The sequence below is a fragment of the Parasteatoda tepidariorum genome, chromosome 6 (genome assembly GCF_982258835.1).
Source record: "Parasteatoda tepidariorum strain Cologne lab strain chromosome 6, Ptep-v5.0, whole genome shotgun sequence".
Lineage (NCBI taxonomy): Eukaryota > Metazoa > Arthropoda > Arachnida > Araneae > Theridiidae > Parasteatoda > Parasteatoda tepidariorum.
The window spans coordinates 20,320,961-20,346,615 of record NC_141760.1 but is presented as its reverse complement, the minus strand read 5'-3'; the positions used below and the strand labels follow the sequence as shown (position 1 = coordinate 20,346,615).

Below are 25,655 nucleotides of genomic sequence, written 5' to 3'. Positions count from 1 at the left end.
TTGAATACCATTTTATTTATGGTTATTTGACTATTTTATTTGAATGTGCCAAAATAATAATTAAATAAATTGTTATTCACCGATTTTTTAAGGAAAATTTCTAACAGTGTAACTGAAAAAAAATTGAATGAGAATAAAAGTAATTTAAATATCAATTTTGATTATAATTAAATTAATCAGACTTTTATGGCACCTAAATATGAACAAAACTTTTATTTTATTTTTTTAAACATGTAATCTATTTTCGATGAATTGTTTTCATGTTGGTGACTCATTATATATGTCTAAGATATTCTAGATATTTATTTTTTTCCTTCTATTTTTTTGCAAAATGAGGACAATAAACGTTAAACATACATTGTTCAAACCTTTATTTAAAAAATCACATTTAAAAAGAACAAACACTAACTTTTCATGAATGAAATGAAATAAATAAGTAGAAAAATAATTCGCCTTTCATGAAAATTAATTGAAAAATTCAACTATAACCACACAATAAATTATTCATACAGTACACAGAAGACGAACAATTTATAATAAACAAGCATAAATAAAACAATCATCTACCAGCGATGATAAAAATAATAATTAAGCACACTCTAGAAAAACTGGGAACTGTTTGCAGTAACAAGCATCAACATGTATTTTTACCACGCAAATACAAGTACATACTTGCATAATCACCGGTTTTATCGAAATTATAATGATTATGAAGGCATAGATTTGTGCATCATCAGTTTCATCGAAACATACACAATTATGGAAGCATAGTTTTGTGAATTTCAATTATATCAGAATCTATATAACTGCGTTCCACTCGTTTCGTTGAAATACACATAGTTATAAAAATATAGTCTTTCTTACCACCGGTTGAATAGTGTAATTATAAATATGGTTGCAAGGCACTAAACTGAATTTTTAATTGGAATTTCATTTCACCAAGAAACAAGTTTTATTTTTTTTAAAATAAAATGTCAGCTTAAAAATAAATAGGTATTGATTTGAAAATCAAAATTTCGAAGGAAAAATGACATTACATACATGCAGATTCCTTTTCACTCCGAGTTGGGACATAAGGCTTCTACCGTGGCTTTTTATCTTACTCTATTTGTGGCCAGATATTTTATCTCTCTCCATGGCTTTCCTATTGTTTTCAATTCACTTACAATTGCTCTGTGTACTTTTAGGTCTTCCTCCTTTTCTTATTGCCCAGAGGGTTCCATAAAAAACTTATTTTACTTTAAATTTTTCTGGTTTACGTAGACCATAACAGTTCCATTTATATGAAAATTTTTTAATTTCCAGTTCACTCGGTTTCTGTTTTGCCTTTCTAAAAATTTCTGCATTATTAATTTTACGAGTCAATTGATACGCAAGTACTTAAAGTTTATTTATGTAATTTTTATTGCAATGCCATGTCTCAGAGCCATAGAGTAGTACAGATTTAACATTAGTATTGAAAATTTTAATTTTTCTTGAAATTAAAAACAAACAAACATTAAAACATATTTGTTTCTTCAAACTAGATGTTGGAACGATTGTTTAACATACAACTCCACCCTTAAACTTTTACAATAAATAAACCTAAACTCTATAGTGAATCTAATAAACGAGCGTTTTTAGATTTGAAACTTTTGCTGCTTTTTTATCATGAAAAATTGTGTGTAAAAATAAAACTGAAAACGAATTAATATTAAAATGAAAAAAAAAAACGAAAACCTAGAGCTTAATATAAAAAAAAGTCAGTATTATTCTTATTTTTATAAGTACTTAAATTGACATCAAAAGAAAATTTATTTTAAGAAAATAAAGCTCTCAAAAACTCAGTTACTTAAAACTATTTTAAAAATATGTGTTATTCATGATATTTATATTCAAAATATATTACCACGCGTATATTTTATATTTATATTAGTTTCTATTAAGAAATTAAAACTGAAATGATTAAATATTGTTAAAAACAAGCTTTGTTTGCTGCAGCAAAATAATTGGCAAATTCTGTTTGTGTTGTTTTAACTCCTTAATATCTATACAAATAGAAAACAAGTCAATTGATTTTTATTATAAAAAAATGGTTTAAATGATTTGAAATTCTTTCGTTAAATAGTTTGATGGTATTAAAAATTTGCTATGTCTATCTGAATATATTATATTATGCGTACTACGTTTCACATGTTTATGAATAAAATAGTTATATATATTCTATTTTATCTAACATATTTCTTTTTTCGGAAAAATAAGATGGAGCTTTAATATAGGTACATATTTAAGTTCAGTGCAATGTTCAAATTCAACTCTGATTTCACAATAAAACATTAAAATGACAAATTTTTTAAAAATTAAAATAACTGCTGTCACGATTTAAATTTAAACAACCGGGAAATATTTTCAGTTAAAACTCGAATCCCACAAGCTTACAACTCAAGATACAAGAGCCCACAAAATGTATTTTGTGCTAAAAATCCATACAAAGCATACCAGTTTGTGTACGGATGCTTACATTTTAATAGTGCGCCTAACATAGTTATTAAAAAAAAAAAACAGAATGTAAGTTTAATGATATTCCTTGAATTAGAGAAAAATATTAAAATCAATCTCTTTTACCATTAATTGTCCTTAAAATGGTTAAAAAAAGGTAGTTAAATTAAATTTTGAAATCTGCTGACCACAATGATCTATTGACCGTTGTGTTTAAGAGAATAACAGTTTTCCGCAATAAGTTAGCTGCAGTCACAATGCGAACTGGGACAGTATCCTCTAGCACAATTCGAATCACACCAGCTTGCAATTCCAGAGATAGAAGCCCACACACCAACAGCTCTACACCCTCCACCGTCTTCTCTTTCGATATTTGTGGTCTTCTTAGGTTGCATTTTAGGCTTGTAAGTAGGCCTAGGCTTTTTGGTGTAAGACATCTTGGTGTAAGTTGGTCTGTATGGTGTTGGTCTTGGAGTGTAAATAGGTCTGTAAGGTGAGGGTCTCGTAATATGGACCGGCCTCCTTGTTCGGGGCGATTGTGGTTTTCTGGAAGGAACATTAGAGAGATTTGGCCTTCTAGGTCTTGTTCTTCTCACATTTGGTTTTTGAGTGGTAGAAGTTTGAACACCGTTGTAATTTGGTCTTCTGCGGACAGAGGATGTAGGTCGGTAACTGGGTCTAGTTGGTCTAGGTCGTGGTCGGTATCTTGGTTCATCAGGTCTTCTAGGTGGAATAGCTGATATGGAGGGTTTGTCAGGTGGTCTTTCATTGTAGGATGGAATGTCGTTGCTTTCTACATCACCGATTGCCACATCAGCACAACCCCTAAATGTTTCTTGGGGTCCACAGCCTACTTTGGAAGTTCCATTTTCGCACCGACCCCAGTTGTTACCTAAAAATATTCAAAATCATTATAACAAGGGTCATAGGAATTATCTTTGAATCTTACAAAACGGAAGTTATGAAGATAATCTATAAGAAATAAGATAGCCTATTTAAGATGCTTGTTCAGGTAGAATAACACATTTATATGTTTTCTTTCAGGCGTTTTCAGTATGTTTTTTTTGTGTTCACATAAAAATTTGATGGATTATTGTAACACACACCATGGACATAATTGGCGATCTCTTTTTCAGATTTTCTAGATTTTAAAATTGCCAAAAAAAATAATCATTATATAGGTACAAAGAGAGTAATTTTAGGAAAAAATATAAATTAATCATAAGAAAATCTCAAAATTTCTATTCGAACTAAATTTTTAAAGACGTAAATGAAGTTTTAAGTCATAAAAGCAAGATGATTTTCTATGTTTGATATATCTCTGTAGTATCCCTTTTTAGCACAACGATAATATACAATAGAAATTTCCACTAATAACAAATTCTACCGCGATAAAACTTGAAAGTGAGATACTGTAGAGGTATATCAAATAAAAAAATCATCTTGCTTTCATTGGGCAGCATTTCAGAAATTAACAAAACAAATATGTCAACATTTAAAAATTTGAAAACATATTAAATCAACAATAAGCCGTCTCTTTTTTGAGACGAAGACAGATCCATTTTTTTACTTAACAATTTTGTGCCAATTTTAAGGGCTGGAGTGGGACCATCGGGCATCCAAACCACTGCCCACCCAGTCCTAACGCCAAGAAGTTAATCTGGCTACAGCTTAATCACCAAAAGAAGTTAAAATTTAATATAACCATGAAACTGAAACATTTTTGGGGTTAAAGAAACTAAGTAGCTGAAAGAAAAATAAAGTCAAAAATAGATTTTGATATTCTGTTAGTCGCGACACTGAATTAATGAGTTATACACTTGTACTGAAAAAAAATTAAAAAAAGTTAGCTGTAACATAGATTGTTAAAAAAAGAATATAAATATTTATATTCGTTTTTTTAATATAAAATGTGATAAAAATTAAATAAATGATTTAATTTAATTATGATAAGATTAAGAAAGATTGAAAAAATTATTTTTATGAAATTAAAGATATTTTAAAAGCTAGGAAATATGTAATGCCTACTATCATACCATAAAACACGAAAATTAGCTATGACTGCGCGTTTACAATGGACGAAACTCTAGTTCCTCTCTCAAAACGAAATCTACTGAATGTTTACGTATAAACAATGTAACCGAGAAATAATGATATTTAACAAATATTTTGAACATTCTCCAAAGCAGCTGAGTGAATGTCAATACTCACCAAATCTAAATCTCTCACAGTAACATATGCATTTATTTTAATGTGTACCTACCACATAGAAAATGAGATGCTGTATTTAAGTTGAAAGGAATACACAATGATTTACATTTCAACTACTTTTATTTTAATTCGATGACTTGTGATAAATTATTCAAGAGTCATACCTGCTGTGTAAGTCCACTGGAACACACACTGGGAACAAGATATGTGTTCTGGCAATATTAATTGTACGCTGAATGGGCCAGTTCCTGCTGAAGGGTAATATTTATTCCCTGATCCGTCAGCCACTTCTAAGGGATATTGATCTAAGCAATCTTGTTTAACAACAGTGGATGGGTTGTTGTGCGGGCAAAGCTTAAATTGAAAGAATCCTCTATGATTGGCTGTTATTTCCACTGTTGACTTAATAACCTGTCAAAAGAAATTTGATCAAAATGTATTTTTTTAATATTCTAATTCTTTAATCAGAAGTATTTATTCAAGCAAACAAAGCCTTATAAATTTTTTGAACGTATTTGTAAAACTAAAAAAAAAAAAAAAAAAAGCTTTTTTCTTAAGAATAACTGAACAGATAATAGTTTTAACTAAAGTAATTTAAATATTTTTCCCGCAAAAGCTTTACCATGAGATAAAATGTATATTTAACCCAGAAGTATGCCAGTTAGAAAAAAAACTGCCCATAAAAACTTGAAAGATTTTTTGATAACTAAACATTTATAATTTTAATAATTGATTTTTACTCTACATTTTGAGTTGCATTGCAAAATTATTATACCAAGGATAAAAAGATCTAAAGCACATTTTGAAACAATAATCTTTTTGTTTCCAACTGTTCGTAAAGCAAATTTTATAATTTTTACAAATATGGAAGATTCAAATTACACTTAAAAAAGATCGAAGGAATCATTTTTTATTAAAAATTTATCATAATTTGGGTACATTTAATATCAATGAATATTCTAATGAAACAATATTTCATTTATAGCATGCTAAACAAGTGATTATTAAATTGCAGCGAATTGTGCAACGTGAAATAATCAAACATTTAACCAAATTTGGTAATATAAAACTTCATTGCTTAAAAAATTGTTAAGATGTTAATAGAAATTGCCATGTTTCGATCGATTTAAAATAGGCACCCATTTCCAAAACTCGTCAGATGTGAACGAGGAAAACTTGCTTTGAAACGAAAAACGTAAAATTGTCAAAGAAAAATAGAAAATAAAAACGAAACTGGGAAAACTATGGCAGTCGAGTGTGGAACAGGAAACAAAAAATAAATGAAGGTTGAAAAATACAGCTAGAAAAATCACAGTACCCGAAAAAGGCAAATAAGGCAAGATGGAGTTATACGTGCTATGGAAAGGTTGTGAGAAACTTATTTTGTTAAAAGGGAAATCGGCACTTAAAAGAAATTTTTTTGAAGCAAATGAAATTTCGCATCACCAAATATGCCTTTCTGCTTTATTCTCTTGGATTATTTATTTAAACGTTTAATTATCACAATTACGTGATACATATTAATCACATTTATATTTGAATCACTAATAATTATGCTAATAAATCTAACAAAATTCTTGAAAGTAAATTAATTAGCATTTCTCCATAAAATTTTAGGGTTCATAACAGTTAAATCTACAATTAAATAAAGTCTTTGAAGCAAACATTTTTTTTAATTATTTACAAATTATTTAACGGACTAAATTTAGATCAAGCAACTATATTTAGGTAATTTTTCTTTCGAGTCCTATAAATCTAAAGCAACTTATCTAACCTTAAGTTAAAAACAAACAAAACAATTTCATAAATAATTTAAGTATAACAAAGGATTATGAATATCCAAAAAATAAATATTTAGACATCCTGTTTGTCAACTGCTATTAACACTTTAAGCAACAGAGCATAAAGTGTGGCTAGCACCAAAATACGATCAAAGGTCAAGAAAGCAAGTGGAGCATTTCATGATTGATGAAAGAGGAGTGACCGCTCTCTAATCAATAATCAATCAATTGAGGAAGTTTGGCCACTTCAATATAACACTCTCACGTGATTCCATTAACCCAATGACTTCTTTAGCCATTAAAGATCAACAGAGTAGGTGGTTTGAGGTTAAGAAGTTATAATTTGTTATCGAAACTTGAAGATGTGTTCATTAAATCGGAATTCGATGTGGTTGAGTTTCACGGCTCGTATCGGTCCAACGGATTTAGTTTGATTTAGTAGAGTGATAATTATTGGTGATTTTACGAGCAATACGAGTAGTTCCAATGGTTGAGAAATTTCAATGTTAAACTAAACTTTTCGAACTGGAAAAAAATATAGATTTATTTGTTTGATTGAGAAACAATACTTAAGTAAAAATTTTTTATACACTAATTGTGCAACTGTGGTGTATAAAAGTTAATCTACTGCACTCCTAGGCATTTGATCTTTTCGTTTTTATGCTTAATATCGAGACTCTCATATAATGCCAATTTTCAGGTGGTCAACTGATATGGAGGTACTACATAACGTTTGGAGTACTAAGCTCAAAATATAACTTAGACTAAGGTTATGTTATGTTGATTCTATAGGCACCTTAAGAATCACCTATTAGATTTAGTTTGATTTAGTTAGTGATCTACGAGCAATACAAGTAGATTCTATTTGTATTCTTTTAGCATATTTAAAGCTTATATATAATTTTGTAAGTGATTAAATCGCGTAAAACAGACTCAACTCAATCAACTTTCAACAAAGAATTAATAAAAATTCTTTATTTTTATTCATTTAATAATAATCGAAATATTCCAGTGTTATATAAATCTAGGGATATATTAAGAAAATCCAACCGAAAGAAATAGTATTGGAAAGCTGCATCGTTCTACTTATTTAATGACTGATATAAGGTGCATTTATTTTTCCAGCTGCGTTAAATTATGTATTAAATAGTAATTATAAATAAGGAAACCATATTTTAAATTGAAATAATAGTTAAATTATATATTGAAAATCAATTAAATGTCATTCCGAAATTTAAAGGTAATCAAGTTGAAAACTTTTCGTGAAAATTTCAAGATTTTGAAGCAGAGAGAAATTTAGAAATTAGAAATAAATTAGAGCAATAGGTTCCGAAAAATTACATTTAAAATAAAATCCGAATTTTATATATAAAAACTGTGTTCTGAAATATTTAATATCCAGTTTATTTCATTTATTCGAAATTTTAGATTTTGCCATTTTGATTTACGCAATAATATGATGTAAAAAAATGGAAAATTTAAAAATTAGATTATTTTCTTCTCAGTATTAAATAAAATAAAAATGATAAATTGTTTTTAAAAAAAGTAATTTTTTACATGGTTGATGCGTGAAAATAGTTTCGATTTGTACCAATTAATGAAAGATGCAAATAAATAAATAAATAAGTAGAGAATTCAGAGCTTTAAAATTGAAATGCTCATTTGAGAAACTTTTTAGATCACAACTATTCACATATTTTTTTTTCAAGAAGTAGTATAAATTTTTATTTAGAAAAGTGCGTTTTCCTGTTTCATATTAAATTTATTGGAGACACTAAATGATTGGTATCTTTTAAATAGATACTTTAATAATTGAAAACACTTAAATTAAATACTTAGTCACTCTCAACCTTCAAAAAATTGGGTAAAAGCTTTAGGATGACCTTAACAATTTGACCGTCGAACTCTAAGGTAAAAATACCATAAAAAATTCCGGATCATTCTGGTACTTTTCCAGTACTTTTTACCATAATTACAGGAACATGTTACGGAACAAAAAATCTGATATATTGTAAATTTTACTGTAATAATTACCTTAAAATTAATGAATCACTATAATTAAATAAATATTACTGTAAATGGTGTTCGAATATTTTACGGTAAAAAGGAATTTTGTGGTAAAATGGATTTTACGAATGATGCACGAAAAAAACCCAGCACTTTATACCATAATTTGATCCAGATTTTTTTTACAGTGAAGTCACGCGAAGCATTTTTTTACTGATCAGTATATTTGACTGTCTTATTAAACCTAAAAAATATTAGTTTGCCGTCCAGTTTAAACAAATGACAGAAATAGAACACTTATCCCTTATGTTAATTTTTATACTGACCTGAAACAGTCCCTTAAACTTAAAAAAAAAATATGGGTTAGGTCAGGTAAGACCAAGAGGCCTTAAAAGAAACGGTTCATTTTAAGGTAATAAGTCAGGTACTGCTTCTCTTGTGGCACCCCATCTTCATAAAATGGATGCCTCACTTATAATTACTCCCAAAATTAGGTATTCTAGAATATTGTAGATGCTATAATCCATCATTTACCTGTCCAGGTTTGTATTTTCTTGAGATGATTCCTCTCCCATATACACCCCCGGCCTCATTGGGTCGAGGGGATGGTAAGTGCCAAGCATCTCCGCAAACCCCACATTTCCCTCCGTTCCTCTGAAATTGAACCTAAAATAAGAAGTTCATCATTCAAACTATATTGAAATGTCAAAAAAAGTTTTTAATAAAATATCATGCAAAGAAAAGTTAGGTAACACATAGTTAACCTCGAATTGTAAGATATAAGATCATATCGAAATGTTATATGGGTTCAAAGAAAAACACCAGGATCAAGATCTAGAGATTTTAGTGACTTAGTAATATTATGAAATGGTTCATTTAAAAAAATAAACATATATTTATAAAATTGCAATATTAAACATATTATATAAGTAAAATAAACTGTAAATTCGTTAATAAAACATTTATTTTTTTCTGTGTTGCTTTGAGATTGCTAAGCCTTTTGTGTGTCCCATATGAAATTGAAAGAAAATAAATTCTAGACTGTAATATCAAAATTTAGAACTGAATAAATCACAACCTAAAAATAAAAAGCAAGATTTCAACCAAAAAGTAATTTTTTTTAAGAAAAAAACACTGCTGCATTACTTTTTCCCAGTTTAAAAAAGAAAATAATGTTAAAAAAATCTTTTAGATATTTGAAAGTAACGGAAAATAATTCAAGACCTATATATTCAAACATACTATTGCAAAAGTTTAAAACAAAAATATTTTGAGAACTGGAGTCGAAAAAAAACATTTAAAAAAAATTATTTTTTTACCTTGCCGTCAGGCTAACAGTGGCAGATTTTCTACGCCATGTAACACAAATGCGGGTTAGTTCCATCAAAAAGTGCTCAACGAAGTCAAATTTCTCCCAATACTTAAACCGGGAGTTCCCTTGTCTTCTGGATTGGATTCAAAATTACAAAACTACGGAGTTGAACATTTGTAATAGTATACTTAAAATTGGGTAGGCTGTTCAACGACAGTTATTAAATATGAAATAAAATATCGCAAAAATCTCTTGAAGTGACTAAAATTGTAATCTTAGAACTTCCGCGCTAAGAAGATGGAAAAAAAATTCAGTTAATACATTGGTCTTAACTAATTAAGGTGTTAGGATTGGAGGAGAGGTTGAAGAATTAGAATATTTAAATAGAGTTGTGCTATAAATTTGACTCGGTAATCATTAAAGTTTATATGACGCACAAGAATATTTTGAAAGGTATCCAAGCTGGTCGCCAACACGGCTAGAATTTCATTAAAATAATATATTATAAGACATTTCATACACATTGTAGAATGTCTTGAAATGGCTTGTTTCTTAATTTATTTTAAAATGTTACTTTACATTTTTCAAGAAAGCTTGCCAAAACTATAAATATTATATTTATTATTACTGTTGTGTTTTTAATTTATTTTACTTTTGTGCTAAAGTTACAAATGCGAACAACAAATACAAGTTAGTTAAAAACAAAGCTAACAATGATTATATTAATGATTATAAAAGGGAATAGATTAATTTAAGTAAATCCCATTATATGCTGCGTTATCCTAATTTTACTAATAGCTAAGTAGCAATAATTACATAACGTGTTATTTTAATTTTACTAATAGCTAAATAGCAATAATAGTAATTTTTTTTTGCAGCTTTGAAGTATATCTTCAAAATATTTCACGATTCGATGGAATTTAGCTTCCATATCCATTAAAAGTTGACGTTTGGCCAATGTCTATAAAAATGCTTCTTTCTAAAACCTTTTAAGGTTTTTGCGGTTTAATCCTTTACTAAGTCTTTAATTCCTAAGCTTTCTGGAAAGTTAGAAAGCGACGTTTCATTAGAAAATTATTTTAATCGTCTTTTCTACATTTTAATAATATATCTTTAGTAAAGGAAGGGATTACAAAACATTATTAAGCTTTTTTATTGGAAACATTAAAAAATGTTTTAAATTTTATAATTTTAGAAGATAGAATGTATTTAAAATTCTTAAATTGTATTTTAGATAATGGTATTATTTCAGTTTAATACATATTTCTTTATACATTGTGGAATATATTGAAATAGATTTTTTTCTTGAAAATACTTTTTTTCTAAATTTAATCTGTATAAAGTTTATGATCTATTGAAAAATCTATATAGAAAAAAGAATTTTCACGAAAAATTTAAAATTTCATCATATTTTGGTAAAAAAATGCATCTTATAGATATTGTGGGACAAATTAGAATATCTCTTTACAGCTAAAAATATGTTCTCTAAATTTAAATGAAAATACTATATTTTTATGAAAAAGAGTTTTTATAAAAGTAAAAATATTTTATCATTTTTATTTATTATTCCTACATGGTATTATACTTTATTTTCAAAACCGACGACACAAAATACGTTTTTCAAAACGAAAGATGAAAGTTTCAACTTTCCTTTTTTGGGTTTCTCCATTTTTCGTTTGTCAAACTTTCGTAACTCTTTTCAAAATAAAACTACAATTTTTAGTAAAATTATTTAGTTTTATTAAATTCCTTGAGATCACAAACTAGGCAAATCAAAATTATCTGTTAAAAATTTTATTTGTGAAACAAATGTTGCTTAACTTTAGCATGTCATTTTTGCGACACATGTTAATGGTTTTAATGTTTTCAGATAATTACATGAAAGTTTTAATTCTGGTAACAACTAAAAAAAAGCAAGTAACATTTTAAAAAGCAAACATAAATATTTCTAGAACTTTTTGAATTGATGTTGCCTGCTATAAATATTAAAAAAAAAGTGATGCATCAAAAATGTTTCTTATATTTCAATGAGGAACAAATTTTCTGTTGCATTCATGCTTAATTTTAACTTGATTTTGCCTGATTCGGTTGAAAGGGCTTCAATTCTGAAATTTGTTTTGCCCTTGAATTTACGGATTTTTTTAAAAAAAATATCACTTTGTGTTCATTTTTCGTCGAAGTGACACAAATTTAAAAATATATATAACAGGGGCAACATAAATGTTGCGATAAACTTCTAGGAGAGTTCGGGCACACTATCAGGATCAAAATTGCATTGCATGCCCAGAAACGTCAACGTACGCCGCTGGGGATGCTTTCCCTTTATGACTTGTTTAGAAGAAAAAACAGAAGAAAAAAGTGGTTCATAATAAGGAGGCGCCTCTAGGGATGTATGACTATATTTCAGCGGATAATTCCTCTGGAATTTTGTCATAACATTTGTGCTACCCCCTGTTATACTATAATGCTTTTAAGTCTTACATTTTGACAAAAATATAATTAAAAAATGTAGCTTGGATAGAGAAATCAATTGAAGATTAGATACGAAAGCATCTAAGATCTGTTAAAAAATCTCATGTAACGGAAATGGTCCATAGTATTGATTGTGCAGTGAGGGTTCGCTTTTCGAGGCTTCTAATCTTGCTGCATTAAATTGCTTATAAATTATCTGAAAGGAATTTTGGCACCCCTAGCAGCGTATGATGAAATTTCCGGGCATGGGTTCCTATTCAGTTTTAATCCTGATGATATGCTCAAACTCCTCCAAAAATTTGAAGCAACTTTTATACTACGTCCTGTTATATATAATGTTTTTAATCTTGTACATTTCGACAAAAAATGTTATTTAAAAAATGAAGTTTGGAGAGGGATACCAATTGAAGATTTGAAATCGGGGATATGAAATTATTCACCATCTGTTAAGAAAATTTCATGCAACAGAAAAAAAGTGTTCTCGAGTGTTATTTATGCGATGAGGGTTCTTTTCCTGAGTCTTCTAATTTTGCTGTAAAAATAAAATTTAAATTATGCAAAAGCATTTTTATGAAAAATATTTCATAAATAATTTTTTTTAATTTAATATGAGTTGACTGAAATTAATTTACTGATGAGTAAAAATACTCAGAAGAATTATTAAAGTTTCCTCCCTTAGTCTAATTGGATATGCAATTAACGTGCATATATCATTATTTGTTAACTGTCAGACTCCTCCCATTTAAGCTAGAAAATCTAAGCATGCAAACTGTAATTAAAGAATTATAATAACATTTCAGATTAGGCAAATGGTTATTAAGAATTGGAATCAATGTACTAGTAATTTAGCATGAAATTTAGTATGATGAAGATAAGGTTTATAACATAAAACAAAACGAAGTTATCTTTCTTGTTGAATATTAAGCGAAAATTATGAAGATATCTTTAGAACTTATGTTAATGTGTAATTATTATAGACGGATAAGGCTTTTATCTTTCGAATCGCTGTTGCCAACAAACGAAAAGTTTTTACACGATGATCCTTCCATCTTTGATATCTTAATCGCTAGTTTTATGAATATTTATCGCAATATCTAAATGTGTTGTATACACTCTAATGCCTTAGGTATCACTATTTTTATATTCGTCAACGATCACTGATTACATACATTCAGACCACCAAGGAACGAATAAAAAAATTCGTTGTCTTTAGATATAACCGGATATTCTGAGCTATAAGCTTACGAGAAATGCAAAGTACTACTGTTATCTGGACAACATAAAATTACGAATGAACTGTAACCTAACCAACAACGGATCTTGTATTTTAGACTTACGAGTAAAAAAGAGTAGTTTTCAAACAAAAGTTTCTAGGAATTTGAAAAAATAACTGAATTGGCAATAGGGCATATTGCTGCATTGATGGACAATACAGGCAATTTCCTGTGTTCTTCGAACACAAGGGTGGTAATCGTTATAAAATTTTCGCAACAACAAAGAGCTTTTGTAAAAAGAGAGTAAGGGAAAGACAAGCTATTTTTAAAAGAAAGGAATGGCAACCATTTATTTTTATGACGCAATTAATTTCAATTGAGTAGAATGGCAACATGTTAATTTTAGTTCTCGCCATTATAAAGTGGAAAAGTCAGCACTCGTTTAGCGTAAAATTTATGGTTATTTGTTTAGCTGTAATAGAATCTTTGGAGCATCTTTGTTCGTGGGTATTGTATTTCATTGATATAGGCTTTCTTTTATTGTCATTAATACCACACAAATTTCATTTAACTGGATCAAAAATTTAGAAAATATCTGTTTAAATTTGTGTGATAAAGCCAAATGTAGGATAGGAATAAATTATTAAATAATTTCTAGGTATGACATTAAAATGTTTGTTTACTTCCAACAATCATGTATGTTTTACAATGCAAATATTTTAATTAAAATTAAGCTGTAAAACGAGAAATATGTTTGAAACGCAATTCATTGTAGATAAATTTCTTTTGTTGTCTAAGATAACTGCCCACGTCCAAGGTACTTTTAAGTATATGAAATTTGAAATAAAAATTGAATTTCTTAAACGTAGATTTCCTTTAGGAATATGAATATTGTTTGATGAATTACAAAATTACTATAAAATTCATTTTTGAAAAGTCACAAAATGCATAATACATTGAAGATAAGATGGGGCAAAATGATCATCGGAATATCCTTTTTAAACTATGCTGCTATTTTAAACAAAGCGATATTGGCAAAAAATTGTTTATTGAAACTATAATTCTTTGTCATGAATTCACTTTGTCATTTATACAGATTTAATACAAGAAAAGTACTTTATTTTGCTTGAAATTTTATTTGTTTTAAACTTTTAAATTTTCAGTTATTCTTTTTAAATTTTCAGTTAAATAAATAATATTCATTCATTTGACTTTTTACTATTAATGGTGCATTTTAATTTGATTATCTAGATAAAAGTGAGTAGGTTTGAAATTGTATGATTAAATTATCTTATCTTTAGATAATTAGACAAGATAAATCGTGAGTATTACTCACAACTTATCTCAACTTAATTATTTACTTAATAATTATTAAACAATCGAGAAACTGAAATTATCATTAATCAACAGTATGCATTGAGTTTAAAATTCATTCACTTTTAGCTAAGTTTATTAAAAAATTTATTAAGAATTTTATTAAGAATAACATATTAAAAATAATAAAAAGTTAGCCGCAAATTGATAATTTTATGAAAGAGAAAAAATAATACAAAGAAATTTTGATGAAATGAAATAAAAAGGAAAAATTGAATGCCGCGTTATTACACTATGTTACATACAAATAAATTAAAATGCTTCGCTTTGAACTGATAACTATTATTATTAGCAAAAATTCGTATATTAAAATTAGCGTATAATTTAAGAAAGCTATTCGCTATTATTCAAATTATAATTTAAATGTTTCTTCTTTCTTTTTCTTTCATATTTTCATATTTCATAAAATTTTCTTAATGGTATTCAATTATAATTTTCTCAGCTGAAATTTCCAACCAATTGTTAAGATTTTTTTAATTTATCATAATAGATTTATAGGCATGATATTGGTTTTGGCAAATTAATAACAAAAGAATAATAATCTATAATAACAAAAGAAAGATATTTTGTGTGTAGGTTCGTCGGTCTGTGTGTTAGTCCAAATGCCCGAGTGGCCTGCCGTGGATTCGGGCTCGTTTACTGAATAAAAGTGTTCAAGCTCGAAAGGGTTAAGACTCCGGACAAAATTTTCATAAACTCTTTTACCTCTTTTAAGCAAACGGTTATCCAGTGATTAAATTATAAAAACTGTAACATTTATTAATTATTTGTGATAAAATGGTTATAAAGACTAATTTCCTTATTTAGGCAAAGGCCAAATAGCAAGACCATAAAATTTGACCTTTATCCGACGTTTATCTCAGACGAACTCGGGCTCAAAGTAATTTTTAGTAGCTTGGGCTCGAGTGGATTTGGACCTCCAAAAGCGAGCTCAAACTCATCTGTGCTATGCGTCTTTCTAGAAATTTGAAGGAAGTGTCAAACTTATCTTCGGATTCTTAAAATAATTCAAAAATTTCAATCAGTTAGTTCGGAAGAGACATTTTAAAAATGAATCTTTCTTATATGTTAAACATTAGAGATTGTTATAAATTAAACCGTTCTGTTTCTCAAATATTTGAAAGATAACATTAGTGATGTTGCTAGATTACTGGTCTGTTTAATCAAAGCATAGTCCCTGAGAGTTATTTACAAGCTCCTTAATAATTATTTATCTTTAATCAATTATATCAGGAGCATAAGCAGAATCAGAAGGTGAAAGTGTAATTTTACTTTTTTTATAGTTATGCTCTTGAAACGTGTTTCTAAATACTTAAATAATTTATAAAATCAACAGCAATTGAAACAAATAATTATTAACACAAAAATTTGAAACAATTACTTAATTGCAAAATTAATAAATAATATTCCTCTATTGAAGTATTGAGACAGATTTTGACATCTTAAATTGATAATCAGCAATAGTATCATTTTCGGTGCTAACTGTTTTCCATAAATCTAATCTGAATGTGGTTAATTTTTACTTTGATGAATTGAACGTCTGAAAACTTCTTTTCGGCCAAAAATAATAATGTAAATTAATTGAGAAGGGCAAAAAAAATAATAAGTTAAAAAATAATAATATAGTTTTGTGCTGAATTGCGTGGCGTTTATTAATACTTATTAATTAATTCCTTTTAATTAATTATTTACTTTCTGTTTTACAATACGTACAAAAACGGATATTTACAATCATTAGTATATAAGTCTGTTACCCACAATTATCGGGTGGATCTAATTTACAACGCAGGGAACATGTTTGACATGCCTGCTTGAGTTTGAACTAAGAAACATATTAAAAACATTTTCTTAAAATGTTGCATTAGAAAAATTCTTACCGTATATCCCCCGCAGAACAATTCATTGTCATTATAATTAGGTTTTGTCTTGAAACCAAATCTCCACATACTGGATCTAGATGGAGGCTCTATTAGACGTCCATGACTGTATGCATGATGGATGAGTTGAAGGATGAATATGAGACTTAATATGAAAGAATGATAAAAGGATGAAGACATGCCTATTTTTTTCCGGACGTCGGGTTGCATTTTGTTTATGAAGAGCTTATTAACTGGAAGAAAATATACGAGTAAATATTTCATCTAAATAAGTATTATGCATGACATTAGAAACTTTCTTCATAAAAAAAATACAGAATCAAACTCTATTATAACATGCATTTCATAGAAAATGAATTTCTTCGTCACTAAAAGATATATAAAAACAATCTGTGCAAATTTGGAGGTTAGTTACGTACTATTCAGCAATCTCGAGAACTCTTCTAGACGTAGACTCATGTGCTAGTGGTAACTGAGGTAACGAAGATAAGTTACTTTGAAGAGATGTGTGGGGTAACAGTTTCGTATTTTTTTAAATGGTGTTTAGAGAGATGTCATTTTTTAATTTCTCTCTTATCAAAAATGATTTTACCTTTTCGTTGGAAATGTTCTCGTGGTAGCTGAACAGTAAATTGCTTACTTTCGTTTCTAAAGCATAAAAGTATTATGCTTAAGCAAAGCTTTACTTTGACTTGGAATTAGAGAAAGCAAATATGTATCTAGGAAAACAAAGCAAGTTTATTTTTTTATACAAACACTATTTTGGTAAAGATTGATATTGTTTTGTCCATATTAGCTTAATCAAGTTAGAGATAAAGGTATACAAGTAAGCTTCTTTAGATATATTGTACCACATAATTTAAATTTGAGTTTAGTGAGTTAAATTTGAGTTGAGTTAAATTTGAATTCAGTGTTTAACAAACAATAAAATGTAGAGTACACATTTTATTAGCTTTAATAATATTTTGATTTGGGTTAAGATCACATTTAATAGGTTGGCCAATTCATAAAAAGTAAAAGTTAACGTCTGCTTTAACATAAAACTAAATTAAGATATTAATTTTTAAATTAAAATATTAATTTTTAAATTAAAATATTAATTTTTAAATTAATATATTAATTTTTAAATTGAGATATTAATTTTTAAATTAAGGTAAAAACTTTTAAATTAAGAGTTTATTTTTATATTAATTCTAAATGACCAGTAAAAAAAAAGGAAGAAAATTTGTTTAGTCAAAATCTTTTTAAAAATAATGGATGGATTTTTAAGTTAAACTGATGAAAATTGCATCACATATAAACCAATTTTTCCCAATGCTTGATCCAGGTGTTCCCGTGTCTTCTGTTGTGGGTTCTAAATTACAAGGTTACAGAGTTTAACATTGATAGTCATAAACACATATCTAACTCGGCTGCTTAACTCCAATTATAAAATATAAAATATAGTTCTAAAGAAAATATTTTTAAGTATGATTGATTTTTGTATGATGCAAAATTGATATTCATATAATGTAAAATAAATATTCATATAGTGCAAAAATATTCACATAATGCGAATTTATTTCCATAGCCTTTTATGTTCTAACTTAGAAAAGTATTGATTGATATGCATGAAACATGACTATTTATTGACATTTATAAATTGAATCAAAGCATGACTATCATGTTGTTTGATTTATTTCAAGGAAAGGCCTTCTGAAGAACGATGGTAGTATTCATGATGTTTATCTTGAGTATCATCTTTCCAATATTCGAAAGGAAAATAAACAAGTTGTGCAAGCAAACCTGAAAGCAATGTCTTTTAATATAAATAATACTTTTATTGAATATCCTGTTTTTGTGCAACTCTCTCAGATCTCATTCTTCTTTACATAATCATAAAAACTTTAGGAGTAGATGTTTACTTTTATGATATCAGAACCTATAAAACTATATTGGTCCGTTTTATTTTAAGGTTTGTTTTTATTTTCCATAAAAGACTCGAAGTATTTGTTTTTGATGCAACCCTTTTTTTATTTGGTAGAAGCATTAAAATATGTTACTTTCCCTTTGCAGAAAGGAAAAGCACAAAACTACTTACAGTTATTTTGATTTGACGTGAAGATATATTATCGCATTTTTAAAGATACAAAACTTGTAGTTTAATAGAAAGAAAACAATAATACAGCTTTTAAATTGTTCCATAAACACTATAAATAGAAAACATTTACTTTTGGATAAATATCGCATCAAATAAAATTTTGTGAAATATTTTATATTAATGTAATAATTTTATTTTCTTATCGACAGAACAAAAAAGATTAAATGCAACAGCAATACTTCAATTTTGAATTTGTTTCAAACTTTTATAATAACTGTTATAATTTATGAATATTTAAGAAAAGATGCGATATTTCATTTAGTATTGACAGAGCAGAAAAATTAAAGACAACAGCAATATCATGATTTTGGATTTCTTTTAAATTATTAAAATTTATGAATATTTAATAAGAAAAGATACGATATTTCATTTAGTATCGGCAGAGTAAAAAATATTGAATACATCCGCAATATTATGATTTTGCATTTGTTTATAACTATTGTAATTTATGAAAAATAACATAATTAATGATATTTTATACGATAGTTTATTTAGTAGTGAAACTGCCAAAATGATTAAACACAGCAGAAATATTTAAGAATATTAAGAATTTGTATTCATTTCAAACTATTATAATTTAAGAATATTTTATAAGAAAATATACTGTATTTTATTTTATGAACTAAGTAAGCAATTTCTCTAGTATTTGTTAATATACTGGAGATTGATTTAAGTAAAGAATTTAAGGCAAGTTATTTAATTCTAAATATTAATATAGGTGCAATATTAAAAAAAAAATTAAAAATAGCTGTCATCAGGAATAAAATTCGTAACATTTTGCTAAAAACTTATGATAAAAATTGTTCTAGAAATTTTTTTTTGATACCTAGAATTGCATATATTCATTTAACCAGATATTTTAATCTAAAGCATGTTTTAGCAATTTTGTTAAAATTGTTAAAAATTTAATTTAGAAAATGTATTTTACGTAGAAATAATTTATTAAAACAATTTATATCTAATGACAATTTAAAAACAACACTTTCAGAGTCAAAATATATTGTTTAAAATTATTTCTATTTGCAATCTCATATCTCATATACAACAAAATTATACAAGTTTGCTTAACAAGTTTGAAAATCAAGTTTTGTTTGGAACATCTACTTAGCATATGAAATGTCTATATTTGACTTAAATTGAAAGATAAAAGTTCTTAGTTTTTATTGAACTCTCTCGTGCTTTATACTTTAACTAGGCATTAGAAATTAAATAAATCATAAGAAATAACTAGGTAATCAATAATAAAAATATTATTGTTGGTTGGTTTTAATTTCAAAAATATATATTATCCCTAAACTTAATTTAAATGAACAAATAGGCGTATCGAATAAGTTTCATAAAATTTATTTCTTTTGCTTAATTGACAAAAGAAATCTATTTTAGTAATTATAATTGCTAAAACATAATGCCTTTCGTCAAATTTTCATTATGTTTAATATCCATTTTAGCATAAATGGATATTATTTTATTTTTGGTGAGAATTCAGAAATTTAACAATAACGCCTACTTTATCGGACAATATTAAAGAAATATGCAGATGACTTTGCTTTAACGAACTAGGCACTAAGTAAACATAGCATTCCGGGATTAGTTAGAAAAGTTTAAGATCTGAATTTATTCCTAGCATTTCAAAGTTAAAATTGTTTTAAGACTTACTTTATTATACAGTTCCATTTCAAGAATGTATTAAGCAGATAAAATTCTTTGTTGTTACTAAGTTCAGAAAAAAGAAAAACTTAATTTATCTAAGCGTAGCTAAACCAATGAACACGCTGAGTAAATTTAAATAAAATTTTTTTTTTAAATTTCAAATTTAGGATTACCCACTCTTAAAATATATTTTTTCACATTTTTTTCTTCATTTAAACTACTAAAAAGTATTGTATAAATAATATTTCACACAAATAAAAATAAAATTCACAGTAGAACAACTCGAATTATTCAGATGCATTTTTTGGGTAATTTTTTTAACTTTCACAACTAAATATTATGAGTTAAAAAAATTTAATAAAATTAGTATGTTAGGATAAAGTTTGCCAATTCTTTTTTATAAGAAAGTCAAAATTAATTCTTAGAACATCTTTTTCGTCGCGGAAGATGCCAATATTCTTTTTTACATTTTTCTTACCCACTTTTAAAAAATATTTTTTTCGCATTTTTTTAATTTAAAGTCTAAAATGTATTATATAAATAATATTTCAGTCAATCAAAAATAATATGAATCACAATGGAACAACTCTAATTATTCAGATAATGCATTTTTTGGATAATTTCTTTTAACTTTCTCAACTAAATAAAATGAGTTAAGAAAGTTAAATAAAATTACTATGTTAAAATAAAATTTGCCATTTGACCTTATTAAAAAGTCAAAATCAATTCTCAGAACATCTTTTTTCGTTACAGAAGCTAATATATATATATATATATATATATATATATATATATATATATATATATATATATATATATATATATATATATATATATATATATATATATATATATATATATATATATATGTGTGTGTGTGTGTGTGTGTGTGTATTTTACACACTTTGCTTAATTTAAACAACAATAAAGTATTATCTGAATGACATTTCAAGCAAATAAAAATAATAATCTCTGTGAAACAATTCTAATTATTTAGAGTCCATTTTTATATAATTATTTAACTCTCTCAACTAAGTATCACGAGTGAAAAAAAACTCTCTCAACTAAGTATCACGAGTGAAAAAAAGGTGGATAAAACTAATATGTTAAAATTAAATTTGCTATTTGACCTTGAGAAAAAGTCAAATTCAATTCTCAGAACTTCTTTTTCGTCACAGAGGACGCCAATATTAACACATTCTCACAACTATTAATTTCACTCGACCTTGAGGAGGGAAAAAAGAAGAGTTGTAGATCATTTCAGCATCCGAAACTGTCACCCAGACCATTTCTCACCAAAAAGGCCATTCTACCGTAGATGACACAAAATGGGTTTATAGGTTATGAAAACTAGACTTTGAATGAAAGTGAGAGTAAAAATGCATTTCCCTTTTCATTACAAAATGTGAAATACTATTTTCCTGTGATGTAGAATTTTTAACGCGTGCCCCACCCCATTTATTTAATACTCGAATGGTCATTTGGGACAATTTATTATCGTTGCAATTTGGATTCATCTATGTTTTATCTTTTGTTGTGACGATTTAAAATAGAATAGAATAGGGTGATTATTTTCACTTTTTTTTGTGCCAATAGGCTACGTGAATATTAATTAAAGTATAAACCTTAATTTGTGAATTTTATCTTTTTTTTTTATATACATATTTTGAAAAAAATTTAAACGTGGAAAAAATTAAAAATAATAGTCATAAACTTCAGTTTAATACGGTTTAACTTAACCCATTAATGTACATTTACATACTGTTTTTAAATAATATTTTACATATTAATTTTCTAGTTAAACGAAATTTAAAAAAAGTAGAAAAATTTGGAACAATTTAGAGATGAAAATGAATAAAAATCTAAAATTATGTGAATTTCAATGATTTTTTTTAATTGTATTTATTAAAACATTTTCATTGTAATACTTAATGCATGAATGCAATATTTGGATGCAATAATTAAAAAAAATATTTAACACTTTTCCCTTATATCAGCAAACTTCTTTCATGTTTATATTTTTATTTACTTCAAAATTTTTTAAATGGATGATAAAGTTTGTAGGCTTAAAAATTAGATAAATTTTTTCAAGACGAAGAACTTTTCTGAACTGAAATTGTAATTTAAAACCGATAAAATATCTATAAAAAGGAATCGAGAGAGCCGATGAGTTAATATTAAAATCAATAGCAACAAATGCATGACATAATAGTACAATTACAATGCATTATTTAAAAGCACAATTCTATTTTTTTAAATTTTTTACACGTACCACAGACACAACTTTGACTAAGAAATAATATTTTCAAAATAAGTTGTAAAACAGTTTTTTACATCTAAGTTGTTTTTTAATAATTTTTTTAAATCGTCTTTTTTAATCTTTTCTACAAAATTTCCCGCAGAAAAAAACTGTTATTGACTAATTTTTTGAACCTACAATATTTGAACGCAATAAATATATATTTAACTTAAATTTAAGAAAAAAAACCGAAAATTTTTATTTTTTAGTGAAAATTATAATTTTATTATAATTTGGTAATTAAAAATATAAAAATAATTTTTTCGCGGTTCAAAACAGTTTTTAGAAATTTCTAAATAAAAATAGATTAAGGTACCCAAAACACCTTCGGAAACAAATTTTGGGAGTTTTTAATTTAAAAATTTCTTAATTGGATTAATGTGAGTATAATTCCCTACAACAGGATATGATGACAAAAAATATGCTAAAATTAAAAAAAAGAAAAAAAAAGAAGGAAAAACAAGACAAAAATGTCCAAAAATTGATCTATTTCAAGAACGTTATTAAAATGTTTTATTTTTCCATCATTTTTGCTTTAAAACACTCAAATTAACTAAATTAAGGGAATATACTGCTCATTAGTATTAATATTTAACTAGTATTAATATTAGTATTGACTTAATATTAGTATATAATTAATTTGCAACAAATATCGGAACTTATTTGGCAAAAAAGACTAAAAACTGCAATTAATTATTTTTATTTTAGCTGTAAAATATTAAATAATTGTTTTATTAACTAGTTTATAATCTATTTCCTAAACATGTGTATAAAAACATTCATGCAATGTTTTGAGTAATTTAAATGAAAATATTTTGAGACATTGTATTTTGAATGAAGGAAAATATCCGAAAAATTAGTTTTGCGAAAAAGGACAGAAAAGACAAACTCATTTATTTATCAATATTTGATTCATTAAACTGCAGTAAATATTACTAAAATAATATTATAATTTCTAAAAATATTATTTGTTTTTTTTGTAAATACTTTGAAAAAACTTCAAAGTTTATTTATATCAACGCAAGACAACAGATAAAATTATGTTTTCATGTGTATATTTACACTAGTTATACTCCCTTAGAATACTATTAGGTTAACTAACATAAGGATTGGATAAAATTTCCATAGGTGGATAAATTTTTTGCGGATTAGATACCATTTTCATACAAGCGGATTAAATACGATTTCCATAAGTGGATAACTAAGATATACGGATTATATACAATTTCCATAGGTGGATAACTAAGATACAGATTATATAGAATTTCCATAGGTGGATAGCTAAGATATGGATTAAATACAATTTCCTGTAATGGATTAGTAGGACCCAAAAAAGTTTCAATTAAGAAGTTGTTTTGGTAGAAATTTGGCCCAGAATTGGAAATTTGCGAAAGATGAAACATTTTGAAATTTGGTAACTGCATAGATATCAAAATTAGATTAAAAAAACTATTGTAAACAATATCAAATTATATGAATCCCATTTATTTATTCGTGACATTCTAACCAAGCATTCTAAACTTAGCTATTTTTTTATCATTTGTAAGTTAGAAGTAAGTTAAATACTTAAAAATATTAATAGTTATTTAAATACTTTACATATTTAAGCTTATCAAGCTGTAGATATTTTGAGGTACATTTATTACATGACATTCGTTTCTGTAGCAATTGTGTGAAATTAAACATTATAAAAATTCTAAATTATTTACCTTTTAAACATGAAATTGCCTAAAAAAAGAGCGAAAATATCGATCCAATTTACTATTATTATATATTTACCATTATTACATAGAATATATATGTTTTTTGAATTGCACAAAAATTATTTTCAATCTAAAGAAGAAAATTATTGATGACATCATGCATTTAAGAGATAAGAAAAGGAAATAACCTATTAAGTGCGTCCTTTTCAAAACCACAACAAGTTTATTTTAATCAATTTTTGACAGTAGACATGAAAAACAAAAGAAAAAGACCAGATTTTATCTGTTATCTTATGATTTTCTGATAAGTCATGGTATCAAAATGAAGAAAAAGAAGAAGGTAGAAATTTTTCACGAAATGTATTGCATTGTATCCTGGATACATTGTTGTTTTATAAATAAAGTTTGTAGTTATTGACGACAGAAAAAAAATATTTTATGCGAATAAGTTTGAAGATCAGATTTTATTTTGATTGCGTAGGATGACAGAAACCATATCTGATTATTTTCCCATTGCAGACATTAGTGTCAAAATCAAGTTTTCATTTACTGGTTTTAATTAGTAATTAAAACATTAAATATACAATTCTGGATTAAATATAAAATTAATGAATTTTAGATAAGTTGAAAAATTTAAAAGTAACTGCCAAAGAGATTGAAATTTTCTGTAAACGTCGTTTAAAAAATGAGAGTAGCTTTCATATAATAATAATGAAAATAATAATAATAAAAATAATTTATTTTTTTGACACATTTATTATTCAATGCTTTGTTTTCGAACTAATCTTTATATAATTTATTTCGAACTAATCTTTCGATCTTTATATAAACTTAATTAAAGTTTCAAGATTTTAAATTTAGTGTTACTAAAACAATAGCATTTATGCATGTAAAACTAACCACATTTCAATATCATGGCAAATCATAAAATCTAAATACTGCAACCACATTATATTGCAGTTATATAAGAGAAATAAAGATTATAAATTTGAAATACAAAACATGCCCTTTTTTGAAAATAACTCTTTCAAAGTATTAATTGATTATTAATTATTAATTATTGTAAATTATTAATTACTGTATAGTCAATTATTAATTATTGTAAAATCTTATTATACTTAATTAGTAAAACAACAG

General features: G+C 26.4%; 1 protein-coding gene across 1 annotated transcript; it reads right to left on the bottom strand.

The window, feature by feature from the left end:
* Positions 1–354: 354 nt before the first annotated feature.
* Positions 355–24,727, bottom strand: LOC107437380 (uncharacterized). The gene is made up of 5 exons (XM_087165505.1): positions 24,707–24,727; positions 16,727–16,959; positions 9,012–9,143; positions 4,854–5,100; positions 355–3,370 (listed from the first exon to the last, which is right to left on the bottom strand). Exons 2-5 carry the CDS (start codon positions 16,934–16,936, stop codon positions 2,721–2,723), a joined length of 1,239 nt encoding a protein of 412 aa, XP_087021631.1. The 5' UTR covers positions 16,937–16,959; positions 24,707–24,727; the 3' UTR covers positions 355–2,720.
* Positions 24,728–25,655: the final 928 nt, after the last annotated feature.

Coding starts and splice junctions, on each gene's coding strand:
- LOC107437380 (XM_087165505.1), bottom strand. CDS start 16,936: ATGCAACCCGACGTCCGGAAAAAAATAGGCATGTCTTCATCCTTTTAT. Junction 5,101..9,011: donor GAAAATACAAACCTGGACAG/GTAAATGATGGA, acceptor TTCTTTTGACAG/GTTATTAAGTCAACAGTGGA. Junction 3,371..4,853: donor CCAGTGGACTTACACAGCAG/GTATGACTCTTG, acceptor GAATATTTTTAG/GTAACAACTGGGGTCGGTGC.